This window comes from Acomys russatus, chromosome 7 (assembly GCF_903995435.1).
Source record: "Acomys russatus chromosome 7, mAcoRus1.1, whole genome shotgun sequence".
NCBI lineage: Eukaryota > Metazoa > Chordata > Mammalia > Rodentia > Muridae > Acomys > Acomys russatus.
The window spans coordinates 67,942,997-67,965,612 of NC_067143.1; the positions used below are offsets into that span (position 1 = coordinate 67,942,997).

The 22,616-nt window shown below is 47.9% G+C and overlaps 1 protein-coding gene across 6 annotated transcripts in view; it reads right to left on the reverse strand.

Annotated features, from left to right (window-relative positions):
- Positions 1-7,385: 7,385 nt before the first annotated feature.
- Syt17 (synaptotagmin 17) overlaps positions 7,386-22,616 on the reverse strand; it is a 62,735-nt gene continuing 47,504 nt past the window's right edge. For all 6 annotated transcript variants that reach the window (XM_051149285.1, XM_051149283.1, XM_051149287.1 and 3 more), the window contains one exon: positions 7,386-7,719. In XM_051149285.1, the coding sequence (XP_051005242.1) occupies positions 7,523-7,719 (197 nt within the window). In that variant the 3' untranslated portion in view covers positions 7,386-7,522. The remainder of the gene's footprint in view (positions 7,720-22,616) is intronic.

Consider the following 22,616-nt stretch of genomic DNA (forward strand, 5'->3'; position numbering starts at 1 on the left):
CTGGAGAGATGGTTCAGAGGTTAAGAGTACTTGGTATGCAATCATAAAGATCAGAATTTGCATCACAGCACCGAGGTAACAACCCGAACATCTCGAGTGTTCTTGTAACTTCAGCTCCAAGGGAGGCAGAGACAGAAAGATCACTGGGGCGTGCTGGCTCCCAGCTTAACCAAGAAATCATGAGCTTCAGGTTCATGGAGGGACCCTACAGGTGGAGAGTGATGGAGGGAGACACCTCGTGTCCTCTTCTGGTCTCTGCTTGCTCATACACACCTGCATACATACATGTGTACACGCTCAAACATTTAAAAATATTGTTTGTTTAGTAATTAAAGCCCTCTGCCCATGAACATTGTAACAGAGAAGTCGATGCTTATTCATTTTACAAACTGTGAGACAGATGCTTTGATGTTCTGCTGTGATTAGACACCAATTAGTAAAACTAAGCCTCAGCTTTCTTGCCTACAAAATGTGGGGGGGGGGGGACCCAACCAAATGCTCCTTCTCCCATACAAGCACTTAGAGAATGCTTGGCATGTGAGAAGCACCCATAATCTGGAAACCTTAAATAACCCTGCACAAGAGGACCTAAAGCTGGGAAGTAAAGGAGCTGGTGTGGTCTGGATATGGGGTGAATGTCCCCAAAAGCCCCTATGATGAATCTGGCAGTACTGGGAAGTGGTTGAGCTTTTGGAGAGGTTGGTCCCAATGGGAAGCCACTGGGGGGGGGGGGACATTATCCTTGGCAGAGGTTAAGGCGGTTTGTGTGTGACCTCTGGAGGGTTGTGAGATCAGCAAATCAGCACTCCCTCTCTGTCTCTGCTTCCTGGTTAAAATGCTCTCATCAAGATGTGATTGTATCCACTGCCCTCAGCAGACATCACAACCGTGGCCTTTGATACTTTCCCTGCCTCAGGTGGCTTGTTACAGTGATGGAAAGCTAACACATTCTCCAAAGGTTAGCCACTTTGAAACCTAAAGGCATTGCCTGCCAACGTTTTCTTCTGGGTGTAAACTATTAGGTTTCCACCTACCAACCCCCATGGAGTTATTTCTACTGGAATTTCTGGACTGATGAAGGGCAGTTATCCCATCAGCAGCAGACAGCGGGACACTCAGACAGGAAAGGGATGTTTCTTTTTCGCAGCTACTCTTTGTTTGACAGGAACAAAGCGCCAGTGCCTCAAATGGCAGGCTGGTCTTGGTGCCCTGGGGGGAACTGTTTCTTCAGTATAAGCAGAGTATAGGTCTGTAGTTCGTGTCAAGTCTCGGGGTGTGATGTTCTGGAGTTGGCGTGAGCTCAGAGCTGCAGCAGAGGAGGAAGAGGGGGAATGCCTTCTCCAAGAGATGAGAATATTCAAGGGGTCCTGGGGACATGGAATATCTTTAAAACTCCCCACAACTGGTCTCCACCCACCTTTATTCTTTTAACTTGGGTCCTCATACCACAGAGAGTGGTGAAGTGGTCCAGGCATCTCTTTTCTCACCTCCTACCTGAGGAGGAGGATGCTAATTAAAACAATGGGTAGTCCAAAGCAGGGCACCTTGGGCTCTGGTTTCTATAGAAACTCAATCCTCCTTTCACCTCTCAACACGTCTCTCTGTCTCCTGACAAACTCTATTCCTGGAGATGTGGATGGCTCTGATCTGAGCTGCCAATGTTCCTTCTTGTCCCCAGCAAAAGCTGTCTGATGCACACCAGGTAATAATAGCCACTGGATACTGTGCCAAGGCTCCAGTGAGGACTTTGCCATTTGATTCCAGCATGTTCCCACATCTGTCCCTTGGGGTAGTCACTGGTTGTCAGACAAAACGGACCAGCCGAACAGTTGGCCACACCCATCCTGGATTTCAGGCATTTGAGGGGGACTAGTTTAAGGATGCCCAGAGATACTGAAAACCATAAACTACTCAAGTGCTTCCTGTATGATGCAGTGTTTGCATAGACCTAACCTAAGCCTAACCCTGGCATGTTACATAGAAAAGTCCCTCTGAAGAGTGCACCATCTTAGATTGCTTACTCACAGCTGTTGCACTGCGTCTAGTACAGACTGTGGTGGTATGAATAAGAGTGGTCCCATAGGCTCTCAGAGTGGCTCTGTTTGAAATAAACAGAAGGGTTAAGAGGCATGGCCTTGTTGGAGGAAGTGTGCCACTGGAGGTGGGCTTTCAAGTTTCAGAAGTCCTTGCCAAGTTCAGAGTCTCTCTCTCTCTCTCTCTCTCTCTCTCTCTCTCTCTCTCTCTCTCTCTCTCTCTCTCTCTCTCTCTCTCTCTCTCTCTCTCTCTCTCTCTCTCTCTCATGCTCTCTCTCTCTCTGGATGAGAATGTAGTTCTCAGATACTGCCCCAACATCTGCCTCCATGCCTCCTGCCATGATGATAATGGATTAAGCCTCTGAAACTATAAGCAAACCCTCCATTAAATGCTTTCTCTTATAATAGTTTCCTTGCTCATGGTGTCTTTTCACAGCAACAGAACAGTGACTAAGACACAGATGTAACTTGAAAGAAAAAATGTATTTATTATTTGATTATTTACTTTGTGCACCGGAGTGCAGGCATGTGTGTGCTGCCACACTCACGTGGAGGCCAGGCAGGTTCTGAGGAGTCAGTTCTCTCCCTCCACCTTGTTTCCTGAGGCAGGGTCTTTTCTTGTTTCTGCACTGTGCCTTGTGAGCTCCCAGCACATACTCTTAAGAGTAGTGGGATTGCACATAGGTCCCCCCGCCCCACACATCTGGCTCTTTGTGTCGGTTCCAGAGATCGAATCTGGTCCATCGTCAGGCTTGCTTACATGGTGAGTGCACCTGGGCTGGCCTTCCAGCATCACTATGTGCTTCATTAATCTCTGACAGAATAGCACTGTTACTGCTCTAGGTTCCTGTGGGGCAGACATTTGGTACTTCACACGGTTTAGCCCTCTTGTTATTTCTGAGGAGGCCAGCGGGAGCTAGGGCTGCTTGACATCATAGCTGCAGTCTAGCCGAGCACCTCAATGGCTACAGTAGCCCAGGCTGTGCATGTACACAGCTCAGCCCATCATGCTCGCCCAAGCCCAGGAGTTTCTCTGCTGCTGCAGGAGCCTGCCCCACCCACACAGCACAGTCCCAAAATATCAGACACTAAATGTTCTCGGGGAAGAACTGGAGGAAGCAGGCTCAGGACTTAAGTCCTCCCAGTGTCCCCACTGCTAATGCAGGCAGCCCCTTTATCTGCCCTTGGTCCTTTTCCTTCAACTTATGTTTCTTGGGGCTGTCTCCCCAGTACAGCCTCTGCTTCCAAGTCCCCCTCTGGAATGTGCTTTTAGGGACCCTGACTAAGTGAGAGGAAAATGGAAGTTCGGAGGAGTCACCTGGCTCGTGTCTGACAGCAGCTGAGGAACAGGGGGCCCGGGATTTAGGCTGTAGTTTCTCTGTGTCTGTCTCCGGCCACCATGACCATGATCCACCTGCTCTCACTCGTGTTTGCCCTTTATGCTTCTGTTCTCTTCTGTTCAGGTCCCAGGAAGAAAGATGTTTTGTAGAAAAGGAAAACATCCTCTCTGCCACCTTTCTCTCCTGAGAAGTCAGCTAACCCAGCCTTCCTGCCTCAACTCTGTGACTTCCCCTCTAGAGTGTCAGAAACACAGTGACACTGACAACACATGGTCACAGATCCCTCTATCCTTGTAATGGCTAGTGTTAGTTGTCAACTAGACAGAGTCTAGAATCACCTGGAAGATGGGCCTGTGGGTGGGGATTGCCTTGATGAGGCTGGTGTGGGAAACCCTCTAAGATGTGGCTGGGGACCCTTCCCTGGCGGGCACCTGGGTTTCGTAGAGCACAGAGTGAGCGAGTGCTAGTGTGCACACATCGCTCTCTGCTTTTTAACTGTGGACGTGATGTGGTCAGCTCCCTCAAATTCCTCCTGCCTTCACTTCTCCACCACAACTGTCCCTTAACAAGACAAAAGAAAGGAAAACAGAACCATTTTTCTCCCTTGTGATGTTTTCATGAGGGTATTTTATCACAGCAATGAAAATGAAACTCAGACAAATACTGGTTGTGGCCAGGAGAGGCAAACATTTTAGTTTGTGTAGTGTTTACCTGGGTCAAGTCCTGAGAGGGCAGGGCCAATAAAAAGCTAAGTCATGGGTCTCAGACAAATGGGAAGTTTTATGGAGAACAGCAAATGTAGAATAACTGCCTATAGTATTTTGTTTAAATGAGGTAGGGACATGGTACATGCTTGATATGTCTACAGTGTTGTTTCCGCATCTGAAGGGGGGAGGGGCCAGCACAGATCCTAGTTCAAATGGTTTCTGTGAGGATTACACATGTGGGTTTATCATGGCATAGGGCAGGCAGTAACCCCAGTAAGTGGTGGTTTTAACTACCATAGTTAAATATAAATTCAAGTCTCCTGCTGTTGGGAGGACAGGACAAAGATGCTATTTCACCCTTGGAAAATCAGGAAGTAGAAGAGTACAAGTTGGTGTCTGGCATGCACAAGGTTGTATGTTCAATGCAGAGAACAAGTTAGGACTCCTGGTCGTCACCAAGATGTTTTTTAACCTGGGGAGAGACTTGCCAAGAGATAAAGTGAGAAACAAAACACCAGTGGCCTCATCTGAGCCCCTAGATCCAGCTACGTCTGAAGCTGGAATGTCTGTTCCTCACAACCAAAGACATCTAACATAAATACCATTCTCTCTTTATGTGGGTTCACCTCCTGGTCCTCAAACTGGCACTTTGGTTTCAGCTGTTCTTCCTCCCCACACCACACACTGTACCAATGATGTCCACATGACATTGTACAGTCTGATTGCCTCACTGTGCTCAACTGTGTTTTTCAAAGATGGCTGCACCATATACCACATACCTAACAAGCTCTTTATACAGACTGTTTCTCCTTTTTTTGATATTCTCCACATCCCTGCTTCTAAATCAGAGCATCAGGAGTTGACTGTTCCAATCAAGGCATGATGGTTAGTTTGGATTGTCAAACTAGACCATAGATTGAGATCAATAATCAACTGGGATAGGCATGCCTGTGAGGGATTACTTTGATTGGCTTAACTTAGGTGTGAGAAGACCTGTCCATAGTGAGTGGCACCATTCCCTGGGTTTGGGTCTCAGCCCACATACAATGGAGAAAGCTGGCTGAACATGAGCAATGTATTCATGATGTTTCCTGACTGTTGGTGCCACATGATGCTTTAAATTTCTATCTCTTCCTCCTCCTTCTCTTCTTCTTTTTTGAGACAGGGTTTCTTGTGTAACTCTGACTGTCCTGTAACTCTCTCTGTAGACCATGATGGCCTTGAACTCAGAGACCTGACTTGCTCTGCCTCCTGAGTGTTGGGATTAGGAGTGAGCAACACCATGCCCAGCAAATGTGTCCTTCTTATGCCTTGTCCGCGGAAGCCATAGAGAATGTGCAACATCCAATGTGTAACGTTACTTTTCCCGTTGCTGTGATAAAATACTCTGACAAAAGCATCTTAAGAGTGGAATTACTGGGGCTGGAAAGACGGCTCAGAGGTTAAGAGCACTATCTGCTCTTCCAGAGGTCCTGAGTTCAATTCCCAGCAACCACATGGTGGGTCACAACGATGGTTGTGATCTGGTGACCTCCTCTGGCCCACAGGCACATGTGCAGGCAAAACACTATGTATGTAATAAATAAATAAATCTTAAAAAAAAAAAGAGTTGGAATTACTTATTTTATCTCAGGGTTTCCGAGGACCCTGTCTATGATGGCTTGGCCCAGGCTGTGGGTAGAACACGACCATGGTAGGAGTATGTGGCATGACTAGCCTTGGGATCAAGCATTCAAAACATTAGCCTGTGGGAACATTTAATATTCAGACCATCACATCTGCTACCATGCTGTGAGGAAATCCAAGCTAGCCCCTTGTGGAGGCAGCCTGTGCGGAGGCCTCCATGGATAGTGAACAAGTCCTCAGCTGTCAGCCAGCACCAAGCACCAAACATGGCTCCATGGCCTAGCTTGCAACTATTCCAGGTTAGGTCTTAGGTCCATGGAGTAGAGTTCAGCCATCCCTGTTGGGTCTGAGCTAAAATCTTACTGCATAAAGATCTGTTAGCAATAAACATCACTTTTCTGGGTAGTTGGTGGGGGGGAGGGAGGGAGGGAGGGAGGGAGAGAGAGAGAGAGAGAGAGAGAGAGAGAGAGAGAGAGAGAGAGAGAGAGAGAGAGAGAAATATTGATTGTTGGGTCTGTGTTTTTACATGGGTGCTGGTGATCCAATAGCAAGGACTTCACAGAGCCACTTCTCAGCTCTGGCTGGCTTGCCGCATTATGCGTACTAGCAGCCAAACACCTGCCCATCTTCTATGCCATGAACAAAAGAGATACCTCCAATGCATGGAACAAATAAATAATCTTTAATTTCAACAACAAACAACTCCCTGCCACAGAGGACCATACACTGTGGAGAAAGATACAGAAGCATTCCACGAGGGAAGGCTCTATTCTAACTACACTAAAGCCTTAACACACGAGACAGGACTGTAGTGCACAGACAAACACAGAAGGGCCATCGGAGTATGATTAAGGGGAGAGAGCATGGTGGAGGGATATGGCACCATTTTCATTCATGTGCCAGACCCCTAATGGGTCAGGACCACCATGACTCAGCCAGACATGTCACCTTTGCTCTACCATAACCCTATTTATGGACACACTCGAACTATCACTACCTGAGGTGGGGCGGACTCTGATGTGTGAGAGGACCTGGGGTGAACTTGCAATGGATGGAAGGCAGAGGTGAGGGAGCTTTGAGGATGGAGGCCCTGGCCACCACCTTGCTGTCTAACAGAATAAGTAAGCACACACGTGTTCTCATGTGAGAGCACGCACACACACACACACACACACACACACACACACACACACATACCCACAGGGAGTCGCAAAAATAAGCTAACACAAGGACAAATCAGTTGAGTCTGGGCTCCTGACACTGGGTCACTATCCTTTGTCACCCTTGGTCTGTCCCAAGAGTCTAAGCTATCACATGTACTAAGGAGAAAACAAAGATACTCACACCTGTGGAGAAAGGTATCACGTGTGGAGACCCCAGGAAACAGTGGCCTGTTCGGAAGTTTTCTGGAAGGTGTGTTTTTAAAGTGGGGATCAAGACCTCCCCCAACATACAAGCCAAACTCTTGGTAAACTGAGTCAGGCTCTTTCCAGGAAGGCCTCCTTTCTCTGGCCTGAGGGTTGAAAGGACATTTTGGGGCATGGGTATGGACAAGAGCCGGCACTGCTAATAAGTCCCACAGCAGAGCCTATGGAGCTTGTGACCTATGCATGAATGGAGCTTCTGGAAACTTCACAGGCTTCCCTCAGTGAGGGTGGCTATTTCATGACCAACTGCCCTCAGTGCTGAGAGGCCGCTATGTACACACGTGCACATGTGGGAAAGGGTATATAGGTGTGGGTTGAATATTTATGTGACACATTGTTTGCTAGTTTTTTTTTTTTAACAAATGAAGAGTGTGCCTTTCCTATAGTGGTCAGGTCACCTCCAGGGAGGCAGGAGACACACGGTCACACTCAGCTCGGGACCTCAGGCTGTGCCACTGCTCCACAGCAGTGCGGTGGGTGTTGAGCATCCGCCGCCAGTGGTTGGATTCTGAGGGGCCCGAGGAATACTGGCCGATGACGATCCTCCCGATGAAGTCATTGCTGCTCTTCATGTTGTGACCGAACACTAGACAGCCAGAGGGGTGAGGGCAGGCAGAGGAAAGGGAGGTGGGGTGGGGAGGTGGGCACAAGACAGAGGTCGTTAGTTCACACACTGCTCAGCAGCAAACATGGTATTGCTGCTTTGGGGATGTTGTTTCTTCTTATGGGACAGTCTCCTAAGCACAGCTGAAGCTCCTGCTGTCCCTTTCAAAATCGGTCATTCCCATTTACCAGTTTTTGCACTGGATGCCCCCTCTTTGAAATGTGCCACCCACAATATGCAACTATAAACTTACATCTCACTGACTCAAATGTTGCATACAGAACTCGGTGAATGGACAGTTCTGGTGGGACAGCAACCTTTCACCATAGTCCAGCTAAGTGGGCAAACCAGGATGTGTGTATATGTGTGTGTGTGTGTGTGTGTGTGTGTGTGTGTGTGTGTGTGTGTGTGTGTGTTCTAAGTGCACACATGTGTGCCTGTGTGAGCATTTGCAGAGAGCAGGAGAGGACGTTGTGTCCTGCTCTGTCATATGTCTTATCCTGCCTTATTCCCTCATCTCTCAGAGTCTCTCAATGAGTGTGGAGCCAGACTGATGACCATCAAGCCCCAGTGACCCTCCTATCTCTATCTCCCCAAAGCACACGGGTTACAGGAATGTACACTCAGCCATGCTCAGCATTTTACAGGACTGCTGGGAATTTGGATTTAAATCCTCATGTTGCATAGCCAGCATTCTTACCCACTGATCCATCTCTCCAGGGTCAAACAAGAGTACATCAACAACAGTACTGTTGATATCATGCTCTGAAAAATCCTTTACTATAGAGGCTTGTCTGGTGCTTAGCAGCATCTCTGGAATCTACCTACAAGATGCCAGTACCAGCATCCCTCCGTCAAGCTCTGAATCCTGAAATGTCTTTTGACATGGCCAATAGTCTTATAGGTGATCAATTAAACATAGGTGAGAGCAACTAGAGATGTGCTAAGAGGACAGGTGTTTTGAGGTGACTCTTGGGACTCTGAAGCAAGCAAGGGTGATTGTTAATCTCAGCTGTCAACTTCAAAGGACCTAGAATCACCCTGAGAGACTGGCTCCTGAGCATGCCTATGGGATTATCTTTTTTAGATTAATTGAGGTGGGAAGACATGGCCACAGTGGATGGCATTCCCAGGGCTTGGGTCTTGAATTGTACAGAAAAGGAGAAAATTTGTTGAACATTTCTTGACTGTTACTCAATATAATTGGCTCCCTCAAACTTCTTCTACCTTGACTTCCCGCTATGAGGGATTGTACTAGAACTGTCAGTCAAAATAAACTCTTTTTTTTTTTTTTTTTTTTTTTTTTTAATATATTGCTTTTTTCAGGTCATCTTATCACAGCAAACAGGAAAAGTATCTATGGCATAAAGGAAACACTTTTATTCCCCTTTTCCTCATGTAGTTGAGAGGATTCTTACTACACTTTATCTTGAAAGTCCGTACATGATGGAGATAAAACAATGTGTGTGGGGCTCCCAGCACACAGTGCCTAACACATGGCAAACGATGTGCTATTGTTTTGATCCTAAATTTCTCTCCGTTGACCTCATTAAAAAGAGACCACACATTTCCTCTGTTTTTCACAGTGGAGGCAAGTTCACAGAGAGAAATGGCCAGGGTGGTTTCTCCTACCCCTTGTCACATCTCCTGTCTCTCAGAGGATTTTCTGTTAATTCCAACGCAAGCTTAATTAGTACCATTCAAACCTAATGAGGTGGTTGGGTTGACTTATTTTCCTGGCCAAGTTCAGTGTCATTCTTTGTCCATGTGTGCATAGTTCATGTATGCCGTTGCACTAACGGGGAGGCAGGCTGTGCTTGTGTTGTAAATGAAAGGCTGAGGGGTGAGAGGCAGCAAAGATTCATGTAGTAGGAGCCAAGCAAAGGCAGGCTGGATCCCAGGAGAGGTACTGATTATCAAAGAAAACAGCTCACACTATAGCGCCACACAGCTTGAATGCTAGTAGTTAGCCTCCATTCTCTCTTGTGGGGTTCACACAGAGAATTCCAAGTGATTGAAATGGGGGTTTGGTGAAGAAAAGTGCAAACACAAATCAAGAACACCATCCAACATCTGAAAACCAAAACACCTACTAAAACAGAGCAGGAGAAACACAATGGTCGCTCAAGGGTGTCTGATGTTTGTCAGCTCTGTGGGGGAAATAATTTGGAGCATGTATATTTTTTGTACAGCTGGTAATGAGCTTGGTGCGCATAGATAGATCTTGTTATAGGAAACTCCCTTATGTCAGAAGGGCGATGGTAGTATAGGAGAATATTGTCTTAGTAAGGAAATTACCAAAGGGATGCACACACACACAAAATTTTTTTTTTTGAGAAAGTAACAATCAAGACCTTTTGGAACCATATTTGGTAAGGAACATAAGGTTTGATCTTACCAGACAGGAACAGGTTACTTACTGGGGGTTCCATTTCCTGTGAACCTCAGTCTAAAACAAGATCTTATCAGGAGACCATTCCAGGCTCACTTGGTTTTCTATCTTTAAGATAAAATGTACTGACCTTCTCTGTCTCTGCAAATCTCAAGAATAATGGAACGAACGGTTCTGTGATTCGTGCCTACAATCCCAGCATGTGAGATGCTGAGGCAGGAGAACTCCTGTGTCAAGCCAGAGTACGCTATAGCCTAAGCCCCCATCTCAGGAACTCCAAAGGAATAAAGTGACTATATATAGCAGGCTCCCTCAAATGAGCACAGGTTTTGTATCTGCGAGAAAGAGGATTTAAGGAAGAGAACCTCGGGGTGGGGAGAAGTCTCGGTCAGTTCAGTGTTTGCCCATGTTGAACATGAGGACCAGAGTTTAGATGCACAGCATCCACACAAGCAGATCCTGGATGCTCCCTGGTCCCAGCCTAGCCAAATCGGTGAGCTCCAGGTGCAGAGAGAGATCCTATCTCAAAAAAAAAAAAAATAAATAAATAAAAAAATAAAGTGGAGAGAGATTGAGGAAGACACCCAGCCTTGACCTTCACATGCAGATGTATATACACCCCCCCCCACACACACACACACTACACACATACACAGAGACAGAGAAGAGACAGACAGAGTCACAGAGAGAGGCAATAGAGAGACAGAGAATCAGAGAGACAGAGAAAGGGAGAAAAAAGGAAAAAAAAAATAAACATGGTCATGTAATGAAGACTGAGTTGGTTCAAAACAAAAATCAACTTGTGACCCAGCATATCTGCTCTAGGAACGTGCTCCACAGCACCACCTACAGAAAGAGACACAGATAAACACATACAAGGATATTTTATACAGCAGCAACTGACAACATAAAGCTTCCAAGACAAACGCAGCCTGCCATCTGTTTTTGTAAATAAAGTTTTATTGAAACACGGCCAACCTCATTTGCTTACATAGTGATGCACTTGTGCTTATCTTAGTTTGTTTGGGTTGCTGTGGGATAATGCCATAATCCAGGGGGCTTGTAAGCAACAGAAATGTTGTATTTCTTGTGGTTCTGCAGACTGAGCAGCACAAGATCAAGGCACAAGTAGGTTAGTCTCTTGGGAGGGTCCTCTTCCCAGTTTACACCTTTTCTTTTGCTTCCTAAGACAAGTTCCCCGACTGTCCTGGAACTTGCTCCATAGACCAGGCTGGCCTTGAAACTCATAGCAATCGGCCGCCTCTGCCTCCTGAGTGCTGGGGTTAAAAGCGGGCATCACCACCAATTACTGAGATGGCCTCTTCTTATTTTGTACTCACACAGTAGGAGGGATAAGTCAGCTCTTGAGGCCTCTTTCAACATGCCACAATTGCCAAAAGTGAGTGCTTTGTCCCCATGACCTAACTATGTCCCCACACTACCACATCCTGATATGATTACCCTGAAAGTTAAGGCCTCAATTTCTGGACCTGGTGGCATGTGTGAGGACAAATACTTAAACTTCATGGTGACTTAAAAAGACATTGTGAGCCCCCAAATATTCACTACCTGATCTTTCCTAGAAAACAAAAAACAAAACGAAACAAAACAACAACAACAAAACAACTTGCATTACAGGGCACTGCTTGCAAAGATAGAAAAAAAAAAAGAAGGAAATCAAATAAAATAAAGTGACATCCTTGTCATAAAGAAGTGCAGCTGAAGCTACTGGCACACTGTTTGCTCCTCAGCCATCCTGGAAGCTACTCCTAGCTTCTGTGGACGATGTCCCACTCTGGGCACTATGGATGCATAGTTGATCATGCCAACTTGTCTGTGCAAACAGTGTGATTGATGGTGGGTGACACTCAATATCACCTTGACTTCAGAGGGACCTGGAGACTGGGAATCGGCTGTCCAGGCGCTGCTCATCCTTGCCTATGTGGCCAAACCCATTGAATATCCCAGACACCAAGGCTCAAGCCAGTGTCCCCAGTTGCCAGAACTTTCCGGAAGCATCTCCGTCCTCGTGACTCCAGTGAGGGAGAATAGCTGGAGGCATGGACCGAATCTCGCTTAGCCTCTGTCCTATTTGCTTATCTTGGTCTGTTTAGGCAGAAACTGCCTATAAACTGAGCAGCTTGAAAACACCAGAAACTCACTTCTTTATAGTTCTAGAGGCTGGAAAGTCCAAGACTGACACATTTGGAGTCTGGTGAGGAAGCCTTACTCTCTGCAAAGATCGAAACTGCTTGCTTTGCTCTCCGTGGTGTGTGGAAGAAGGGTGTGGGAAGCCACGGTCCCGTTTGTGAGAGTAGAACCCTGTCACCTACTCGCCCCCTGGGGTCCCCTTTACTTTTCCTTAATAGCTCATTTGTGCCATGTCGTCAACTTAGAATTTGCTTTGTGGATGCCAATCCTAAGAGTGTCGAGCACTGATTAACCTCTGAGGCAATGTAATGCCATGGGGTCTGTAAGACTCCTGGAAACAAGACAGAGCCACATATTCAAAAGGAGGGGGCAACCTCCAAGACACAAAGCTCACCCAACCGTCAAGAGAGCCTTTCTCTGGAAGGAAAGTCCTAGTTTGTGTTACATAAGTCTATAAGAGTTTGAGCTTCATGTAACGAGTACGTATTATGTTGGAAGAAAGCAAAAACAGCCGTTATTAGAGAATCCACCTAAATCGCCAGAAGGAAGGGAAGGAAACGGAAGCTTTATAGCCTACGCGTTCCAGCCCAATTTGCAAAGTAACTTGGCTGGTGAATTATTAGGCCCTGGAGAGGCGGGGGCTCTCCTGGTGATTCAGTCCTGGGGGATGGGAAGGCTGCCTCTATGGCCATCTGAATTAACTGGCAGGCACTGGCGCTTGCAAATTGCTTAGTAAAGTTATACAGTTTGATAGTCTGTGAAAGAAATGTATAATTTCAAATGCAAACATTAAGTTGAGGCTGAATAAAGTTGATGGCATCATTTGAAAAAGCAGGGGGTGGGGGGACTTAAAAGTGACATCACCACAAATACTAAGTTTTGTGTCACTGCTGAGAACAGAGAATTAAGAATAGAGGCCAGGTGTGCTGATGCCAGCAGGAGACAGAGGCCACTGTATATCTGTGAGTTCAAGGTCAGCCAAACCAGAAAGATTAGACCCAGAATTCAGAAAAGGAATGTAGCATGCTAGGACATCTGTGAAATCCTAGCCTGTGTGAGTCCAAGGCAAGAAGATCAAAAGTTTAGTATAGATGGTGTCTCAAATAAGTAAACAAAACAATCCAGCGTTCCCTGCTCCAGCATAGTGTCTGAGACGGTGGGCCAGCGTTCCCTGCTCCAGCATGGTGTCTGAGATGGTGGGCCAGCGTTCCCTGCTCCAGCATGGTGTCTGAGATGGTGGGCCAGCGTTCCCTGCTCCAGCATGGCATCTGAGATGGTGGGCCAGCATTCCCTGATCCAGCATGGTGTCTGGGACGGTGGACCAGTGTTCCCTGCTCCAGCATGGTGTCTGAGATAGTGAGCCAGCGTTCCCTGCTCCAGCATGGTGTCTGGGATGGTGGGCCAGCGTTCCCTGCTCCAGCATGGTGTCTGGGACGGTGGGCCAGCATTCCCTGCTCCAGCATGGTGTCTGGGATGGTGGGCCAGCATTCCCTGCTCCAGCATGGTGTCTGAGATGGTGAGCCAGTGTTCCCTGCTCCAGCATGGTGTCTGGGATGGTGGGCCAGCATTCCCTGCTCCAGCATGGTGTCTGAGATGGTGGGCCAGCATTCCCTGCTCCAGCATGGTGTCTGGGACGGTGGGCCAGCGTTCCCTGCTCCAGCATGGTGTCTGGGATGGTGGGCCAGCATTCCCTGCTCCAGCATGGTGTCTGAGATGGTGGGCCAACATTCCCTGCTCTAGCATGGTGTCTGGGACGGTGGGCCAGCATTCCCTGCTCCAGCATGGTGTCTGAGATGGTGGGCCAGCATTCCCTGCTCCTGCAACCATGGCTTAAGAAACCAAGTCCTGTAGCTGGTGAGTGACCGCACTCCTCATATTGAAGCAGAGCAGCTCCTTCTAACTGATCGAAGGCTCCTTCTCTTTAAGAGGTAGGTATCCTCCCTGCAAATATTCCTTACTGGTTGTCATGGAGCATGTGTGTGAAGGCAGACATAATGTATTACTGTAACACACACACACACACACACACACACACACACACGCACGCACGCAGGCACGCACGCATGCACATGCACACGCATGCTCTTCTATTGTACCCTTGTCATTCGGAATCAATTTCCCAGCAGCCTGTGTAACCCAGACCATAGACAGGCAGGACAGATGCCACAGAGTCCATGTGTACTGTGAGGAGGAATCCTCAGGCCCTCTTCCTAGAGCCTGTTTACACTTTGTGGGTTTCAACACAGTTTGAAGGCATGTCCGACTATGGGTTGGATGTGGGTCATCCTAACAAAGTTCATGTGTGGGCCTCAGTGTGGCGCTGTGAAGGCAGAGCCAAGGGCAGGGGTTTGGGCCATGGGGCTGCTGTCCTCAGAAGGGAATGAAGGAGCTCTTGGGGGACCCTGGCTAGGTCCTGTAAATGTGGGTCCTAGAAGAGTAAGCCTGAGCCCTGAATTTCTCTGGCCTTCTATCTTGTTCTGTGACCTCTGACCTTTGGTGTCTTATTACGGCCCTTAATAAGAGACAAAGAGTTGGGATCGCCCAATCTTGGACTTTCAGTCCCTCTGTGTGTTAAATAAACCTCTTTTCTTTAGAATGTACCCAGCCTTAGGTATTTTGCTATAGCGGTGAAAAAGGAACTAATGAGGTTGGTCATCTGTTGCCCCCATCTGGAATAACACAGACTAATACAGTGGACTGTGACTGTCACACAAACACAAGGACTCAAAGAGGTAGAGAATGAGGCCTTGGGGGAAGAGAATACCAGCGTTTCCTCCCTGTAGAGGCATGGAGACCTGAGATCATCCCTTCCCACAATCATGACTCAGTCTACAAGAAAGCACAATGCTCCATAGAGAGGCAAAGGACATAAGAAAAGCTTTGTTTCAAACACAGTTAAAGTCTAAGGGGTGAAAGTGTTCAGTAAGGTGGACGTTTCCTTATGCCGGCGCTTTTGCCCGTTGCTTGGCTGATCAGAGCTGGCCTCTGAACCACATGGACCCCAAAGCATCCTGAATCCGTGCTCTGTGGACAGCACACTGAAATCTGGCTCCCTTCTTCAGGTTCTGCATAAACCCAATCACACCATTCCCCGTGGAGTGCACTTTTTGGAAATTTAGACCTAGCTTATCTCTAAAGAGTTGTCAACCAAATTGCTGACTTGTGGTGTGCCGATCACACTGGCAAGTCAGTCCAGAGAAACAAAGTTGGAGAGATAAAGAGGGCACCTACTGGACTCCACAGTCAGGCTCTGAAGGAGCAGTAGGGTCCCCTTTCTTTATTAAGTGCCTACTATGTGTTGGCCTCACACTGAATCCTCCCATGAGCTCTCCAGGCCAGGGTACATTGCTCGACACTGGTGGGCATTTGTGGCTAGCTCAATCTATGATGCAAGGGGTTAGTTACATTGAGTAATATAGGGTGCTAGTCAGCATTCTGGCTTCTGCCCACTAAATACCAGTAAAACACACACACACACACACACACACACACACACACACACACACACACACACACACAGGGAGAGAGGGGGGGGAACACAGAGAAATGCAGGGAGGAAGCAGACAGAGAGGGAGAGAGGGGATAGAAAGGAGAGACAGATGGGGGGGGAGTAGTGTGAGCACATTCACCCATTTTATGTCTGGGAAAACTGAGGTCCAGAGATATAATTAGAAATCTCTTTGAGCTCCAGCCAAAATCTAGCTACCTTGAAGCAGCTGTGTAAGCTGAAGCATCCCATGCTAACATTTGCTATGCCGCAGAATCCGTTCTTCCCCACTAGAGCTAAACTTGGGTTGCTAATTCCCTCTGGCAAGGCAGATGGTTCTAGAAGGGAGGCTGGATGCCTTCGGATGTGGGTGTGGTAAACACTGCGAATTAAAAAGGGACCCTCTGTCCTGTCAAGGAGATCAGGCTCAGTTCCCTCTTGTGATGGGTTTTCTTCTTGTGTCCCCGGACCAACACTGCAACCTTAGGCTTGCAGTACAGCACAGGCCCACCCCCAGATTATGTGTGGAACCCTACCACCTCCATACTATATTCAGTGGCCCCCTCCTTGGGTGCTGGATTAAGCTGCCTCCCCCATTTCTAGAAAAAAACATGGTAAACTAGCAAGACCCATCCTGGGTCATTTCACAAGCCTTCCGGCTCACCATGGGGGGTAGGGGGCTGGGTGACACCTGCATTTCAGGTCAGTTCTGTACACCCCAACAAGGTGGTCCCCATTATCTTTACTTTCTGCAAAATCCCCTCTGAAGCACGTGCCCCTCACTTTGTTCTTTCTGAAATCAGCAGGCTGCTTGGGGTTGTCTCCACAGCAGGTTCCCTCAGGAGGCTGGGGACGTGGCTCAAGCATCAAGGCTTGGGCCCAATCCCAGAACCCTTGTAAAGAGCTGACTATGGCAGCATGTGATTGTAATCCCAGAGCTGGGGAGGTGGAGATGGCCAGGTCCCTGAGCCTCACTGGCCAGCCTAGCCTAACCTGCAAGCCTCAAGTCTTAGAGAAAGGCTTTGCCTCAAAACCCAAGGTAGAAGGTTCTTAAGGCACGGCACCCAGAATTAACCTCTGGCCTCCAAACACACAAGCACACATATGCATGAGCACACACATGAACACCCAACCACACACATATTCAAGTTCTGTCTAGCCCCTCTCTGGGTCTCAGTTTCCACACTTACCAGTCGATGGGCAGCTGCAGGTTTGTATGCGCTGTCAGAGGCTGTTTCTCTGTTTCTAAGACTTTTCACTGGGCTGAGGCTGCAGTTCAGTGCTAGAGCACTTGCCTGTGAGATCTCACCCTGACTCGATGCTTTACAAGCATTCCTGGCTCAGGTCATGATTCCTAGCAGCTGCTTAGATGAGCTGTCGTCCCCCCCCCCCCCCACACACACCTTTTTTTGTTCCCACAGTCGTAAGGACAGTTTGGGTTACCACACTTTCATCACTGAAAACCAGCATCACTGACCCTGACTCCTGCCATCCAGGCACTGGTCCTGACTCCTGCCATCCAGGCACTTACCCTGACTCCTGCCATCCAGGCAGTGATCCTGACTCCTGCCATCCAGGCACTGGTCCTGACGCCTGCCATCCAGGCACTTACCCTGACTCCTGCCATCTAGGCACTGACCTTGACTCCCGCCATCCAGGCACTGACCCTGACTCCTGCTATCCAGGCACTGACCCTGACTCCTGCCATCCAGGCACTGACCCTGACTCCTGCCATCCAGGCACTGACCCTGACTCCTGCCATCCAAGCACTGACCCTGACTTCTGCCATCTGGGCACTGATCCTGACTTCCGCCATCCAGGCACTGATCCTGACTCCCGCCATCCAGGCACTGACCCTGACTCCTGCCATCCAGGCACTGACCCTGACTCCTGGCATCCAGGCACTGACCCTGACTCCTGCCATCCAGGCACTGGTCCTGACTCCTGCCATCCAGGCACTGATCCTGACTCCTGCCATCCAGGCACTGATCCTGACTCCTGCCATCCAGGCACTGGTCCTGACTCCTGCTATCCAGGCACTGATCCTGACTCCTGCCATCCAGGCATTGGGATCCCAGTACAGTTCATGCCCCGACTTTGCAGGGCTCAAGGGTGGAAACGGAAGCTAGGCACCTTTCCTTTTCTTACCTGGTCCCTCCCTCCTGATCCTCCCATAGGGGGAAGACAAGAGAGAGAGAGAGAGTATAATGCAGGATAGGCCTGAGCAGATAACTCAGTCAGCAAAATGCTTGCCACACAAGCTTAAGGACCTGAGTTCAATACCTAGACCCAGGCATAGGAATGAACGCACACCTGTTATCCTAGTGCTGGGGAGTTGGAGACAAATGGATCTTGGGGGCTTGCTGTGGACCATTCTATCCACAGTTACAAGTTATGTGAGAAACCCTGTATCAAAAATAAGTGGGGAGTGATTGGAAAAGACATCTGATGTGGACCTCTGGCACACACACACACACACACACACACACACACACACACACACACACGATATATGGAAGCTTCTTGATTTATAATGTTTGTGTATACAATAGCTCAATATACCTATCATAACTTAAAACAATCTGGGGGTGTTACTTTATAGTTCACAGTTCTGTGTTAACTATAGCATTACAGAGGGGTCAAGGTAGCCAGAAGCAGAGGTAGTCAAATTCACTCCCACAGTCAAGAGCAGAGAGACATGAATGCACGCATGCCAGTGCTCGGTTCACTTTCTCCACTCATACAGTTCAGAAACCCCTTCTTAGGTAATGCGGCCACCCACAGTGTGGGGTGGGGGTCTCCCACATCAGTTAATGGAATAAAAATACTGCCCTGCCCCCATGCCCACACTGGGTAGTGGCTCACTGGGACACTCTACCCAGGTGATTACAGATTTTTGTCAAGTAGATAATTAAAACTAACCAGCACAGAATTTATCAGTTGCTCTCTTTTCCTTCCTTAAGAAATGGAAATCAAGATGAAAATCTCTTAAATCCTTCTGAGGCTGTTGGACCATTTCTTTATGCATCTGTGTGGAGTATGCGGCTCCTGTGTTTGCTACGATGGCATATGAGGTGAGATACCACTTTCAGATCTGGGTGTGAATCACACCATTTTTTGAAGCCTCTGAAAGTGTGACTATATAAAGCCATGTTTTTGTTTTCACACGAACCTTCAAAGTTTATACATTGGACTGAAGATTGTCTCTGCACATTTGTTCCAGAGATGCTGGCAGGGCTTTGGGGAAAACGTTCTTTTCCAACTGTCTTCATAGCTACTCAGAAGACACCTCCTGACACAAGGAATTATATTTTCCTTGCTCAGCCAGCTACTGCTTCAGAGAGGTTCTGTCCGTGGCTAGACCTGGGGAACGTTTGCAGGTGTTTTTCAAACACACCCCAAGTGATTCTCACCATCAGGGTCTGTCCAGAATAAAAATTGCAGGTAGACTGAGTTCCTCAGTGGGCGGAATAAAGGGACCCATCATAGTCTGATCTTCATTGACAACTTGTTTGTATCAGGAACTTTAGTAAGCACATCTCTAGGTGTGTCATGAGGGCTCTGACGTCATCAATAGACCAATCTCTTGATGGAGTCTTAATATGGTGGCTTTATGGAGCAGTGGTAAAAGGAGGTGAGGCCTAGGTGGATGAAGTAGGACACCAGAAGAGGCTGTTCTGGCAGCTACATCTAATCCTGACACCTTCCTGCACCGCCCCCTGCCCCCCCGCCCCCCCGCAATTAATCTGCTTCCTGGCTGCCAGGAAGAAACTCCTCTGCCACAAAGCTAAAAACTAAACCTTGTGAATCCATGAGCCCAAACCTCTCTCCTCCCCAGCTGCTCTCTTAGGTACTGGCCACAGCCTTGCAGGAGTGACTGAACGGCCTGTGGCCTTGTTCTCTGCTCTCATTGGAGTAAAGCTCTGTGACCATCACAGCCCTGAGCAGAGGCTCACTGAATGGCATATGGAAAGCATTGCCTGGGATGGGCAGGACCCTTTAACACTTTACTCCCACCCACAAGGCAACTAGGAATGTGTTCACGGAAATTCACCTGTTACCAGTCAAAATAAGTTGTTTCTCCCCTGGAGGAGTGAACTGGAAGAATGCAGAGGTGCTACTTTGGTTTGTGCTTTTTTTGTTTTGTTTTGTTTTGTTTCTTTGGTTTTTTGAAACAGGGTTTTTCTCTGTGTAGTCTTGGCTGTCCTGGACTACATTGTAGACCAGGCTGGCCTCAAACTCACAGGGATCAGCCTGCCTCTGCCTCCCGAGTGCTGGGATTAAAGGCATGCGCCACCATGCCCAGCCAGAGGTGCTACTTTAGGCCAGTGTGTACACACTGTTTCCATGAACAATGGGATTGCAAAGATTTTAGGCTTTCAGGGCCACCTAAGCTCTCAGCTGAAATGATTCAATTATGCTGTTGAAGGAGGAAGCAACCGTAGACAGTTGTCCACAAATGGGACTTGGCTAGGCTTCAATAAAACTTTATTTGTAAAACAAAGTGTGGGCAAGATTTGGACTATGGGCTGTAGTTTGCTCTCAAAGTGTGGGCCCCAGACCACAGCATCAGCACCACTGATTGGCTCTGGATCTGAAATGTCCTCCAAAAGCCAAAAACTCAGCTGCCTGTGGTGGTACTGGGCCAAGGTGCTGGATCCTTTAAGAGGGGGCCTCACAGGAATAAGTAGGTCATTGGTGTATAACCCCGCCCACCTTTTGAGAGGTGGAGAGAAAAGGACTTGCTACATACACAGCTTGAGTTGGTTTTGAAAGCACAATCTTCTCACTTCAGGCTAATTGCCTGGATTGCTGATATGCAGGAGGCAGGCCTGGAGGACTACACTGGAGAGGCCAGCGTGGTGACTCAGTGGGTAAAAGGCTTGTTGCTGGACCAGTCTGACCACTTAGTAGATTCCTGGAACCCACAGTGGAAGGAGAGAACTACTCCTCAAAGGTTGTCCTGGCACATGCTTGTACACACACACACACACACACACACACCCCACTTCCTCCACCACCGTCACACCATCATGGTTATTATCGTCTAAAGACCCTCTTGCACTTCTTATTCTCTCTCCCCCACTCAATTCCACCCATCCCGCCACGAAGCACTGCCTCACCACAGGTGTAAAAGCAACCATGCCAAAGACCTCTGACTGACACCCCTGAGGCTGTCAACAGCTAGTCTGTCCCTCGCATTGGGTTCCCAGCGTCTGTAGTCTGGCATCTGTAGGCTTAAAATCTTTCCTGGTGACACCAAGGGACAGCCGGGCTCCACAGCCACTGTCCGGCCTAAGAACCCTCACAATATTAAGTTGGGGAATAGAATTCCCATAAAAACACCCAGGGAAATTGGATCCATGTCTTTAGAATGGTGCCTTGGCCCTTTCTTTTGGCCTAGCTTCATTTCCAGTGACATGGGCTATTACAAACCTCTCACTTCAAAGGATACAGCCTCTACCATTGCAGCTTTTTTTTTTTTTTTTTTTTTTTTTTTTTTAAGGTGGTATAGGCTCAGATGTGATTTTAAGATAAAAGTGAAGGTTACAGTCTGTTAAAATTCCTTTGCGGGACCAGCAAGATGCCTCAGTGAGTAAAGGCACTTACTGCTGAGCTTGATGACCTGCATTTGATACCTAGGATCCATCCAAGGAGAGAACCGATTTCTGCAAGTCGGATCCCAAGCATCTCTGCACACGTTCTCTCTCTCTCTCTCCCTTCTTCCCTCCCTTCCCCCTCTCTTACACACATACACACACACACACACACACACAGAGAGAGAGAGAGAGAGAGAGAGAGAGAGAGAGAGAGAGAGAGAGAGAGAGAGAGAGAACATAAATGAAATAAAATTATTTTAATGAGGCTTCTGGACCATTCCTTCACTTCTTCTGTGTGGAGCCTCCCTTTTAGACACGGGTGTGGCTCATGCTATTAAGAAGGAGGCAGTTTAAGGCCTGGTCTTACTCGCCTGTCCTCTGTAATTGCTCCTGTAGGAAAGCGACAACAAGCTGCTCAAAATGACTTCTTTCTGTAGGTGAAATCTGAGGCTCTCGTTTTCTATTCTAGGCCTTGCTTTTTATGGTCGTCATATATGTGTGCACATAGTTTCCCTTTTAATAACACTAATTTTATTTTATGCAAATATGACAAATATATGATAATGATTACTATATTTACAGAAATGTATAGCCATGCACACATGAAAATATAAATTACATAAATAATATGCATCTATGTCCTCATGTATATGTGCACATGCATGATATACAATTTGTGTGAGTGCATGCATGTGGGTGAGTGTGTGGGTGCAGATGCGCATGTGTGCTGAGGCCAGTGGTCAACCTCAGGTGTCCTCCTCAATCACCTTATAGTTTGAGACAGGCTTTCTCATTCTTTGGCTTGCCAGGTGAGGCCAGGGAGCCATCTGTCTTTACCCCCCCTCCCCCAGTCCTGGGATTCCTAGGGAAACAAGACGGGTCCTTGTGCTTGCCCAGCAAGGTGTCCAGGGTCACGTTTCTTTATAATAATGTGGCCCCTTTGTGTCACTATACACAGGTGACATGTACCCATGAGCAATGAGGTGGTGAAAAAAGTAGGAAGCTGACTGGTACACACTCTGCTTGTCCCCTAAGAGGTCTTCTGTCCTCCTCCTTTGATGGACCTTCAGTCCACCTGCCATGCCACGAGTCCACCTGCCTAGGCCTTGACAGCTGGGCTACAGGATTTGCTTGCAGAGGACGACATTTCTGTTTGCACACAGTTTTGTAGGTGGACACGGGAAGGCTGGCAAAAACCTGCTGAAATCCACAAAGAGGAGCAGGCAGCACGGCTCTGCCGCCCCTCCAA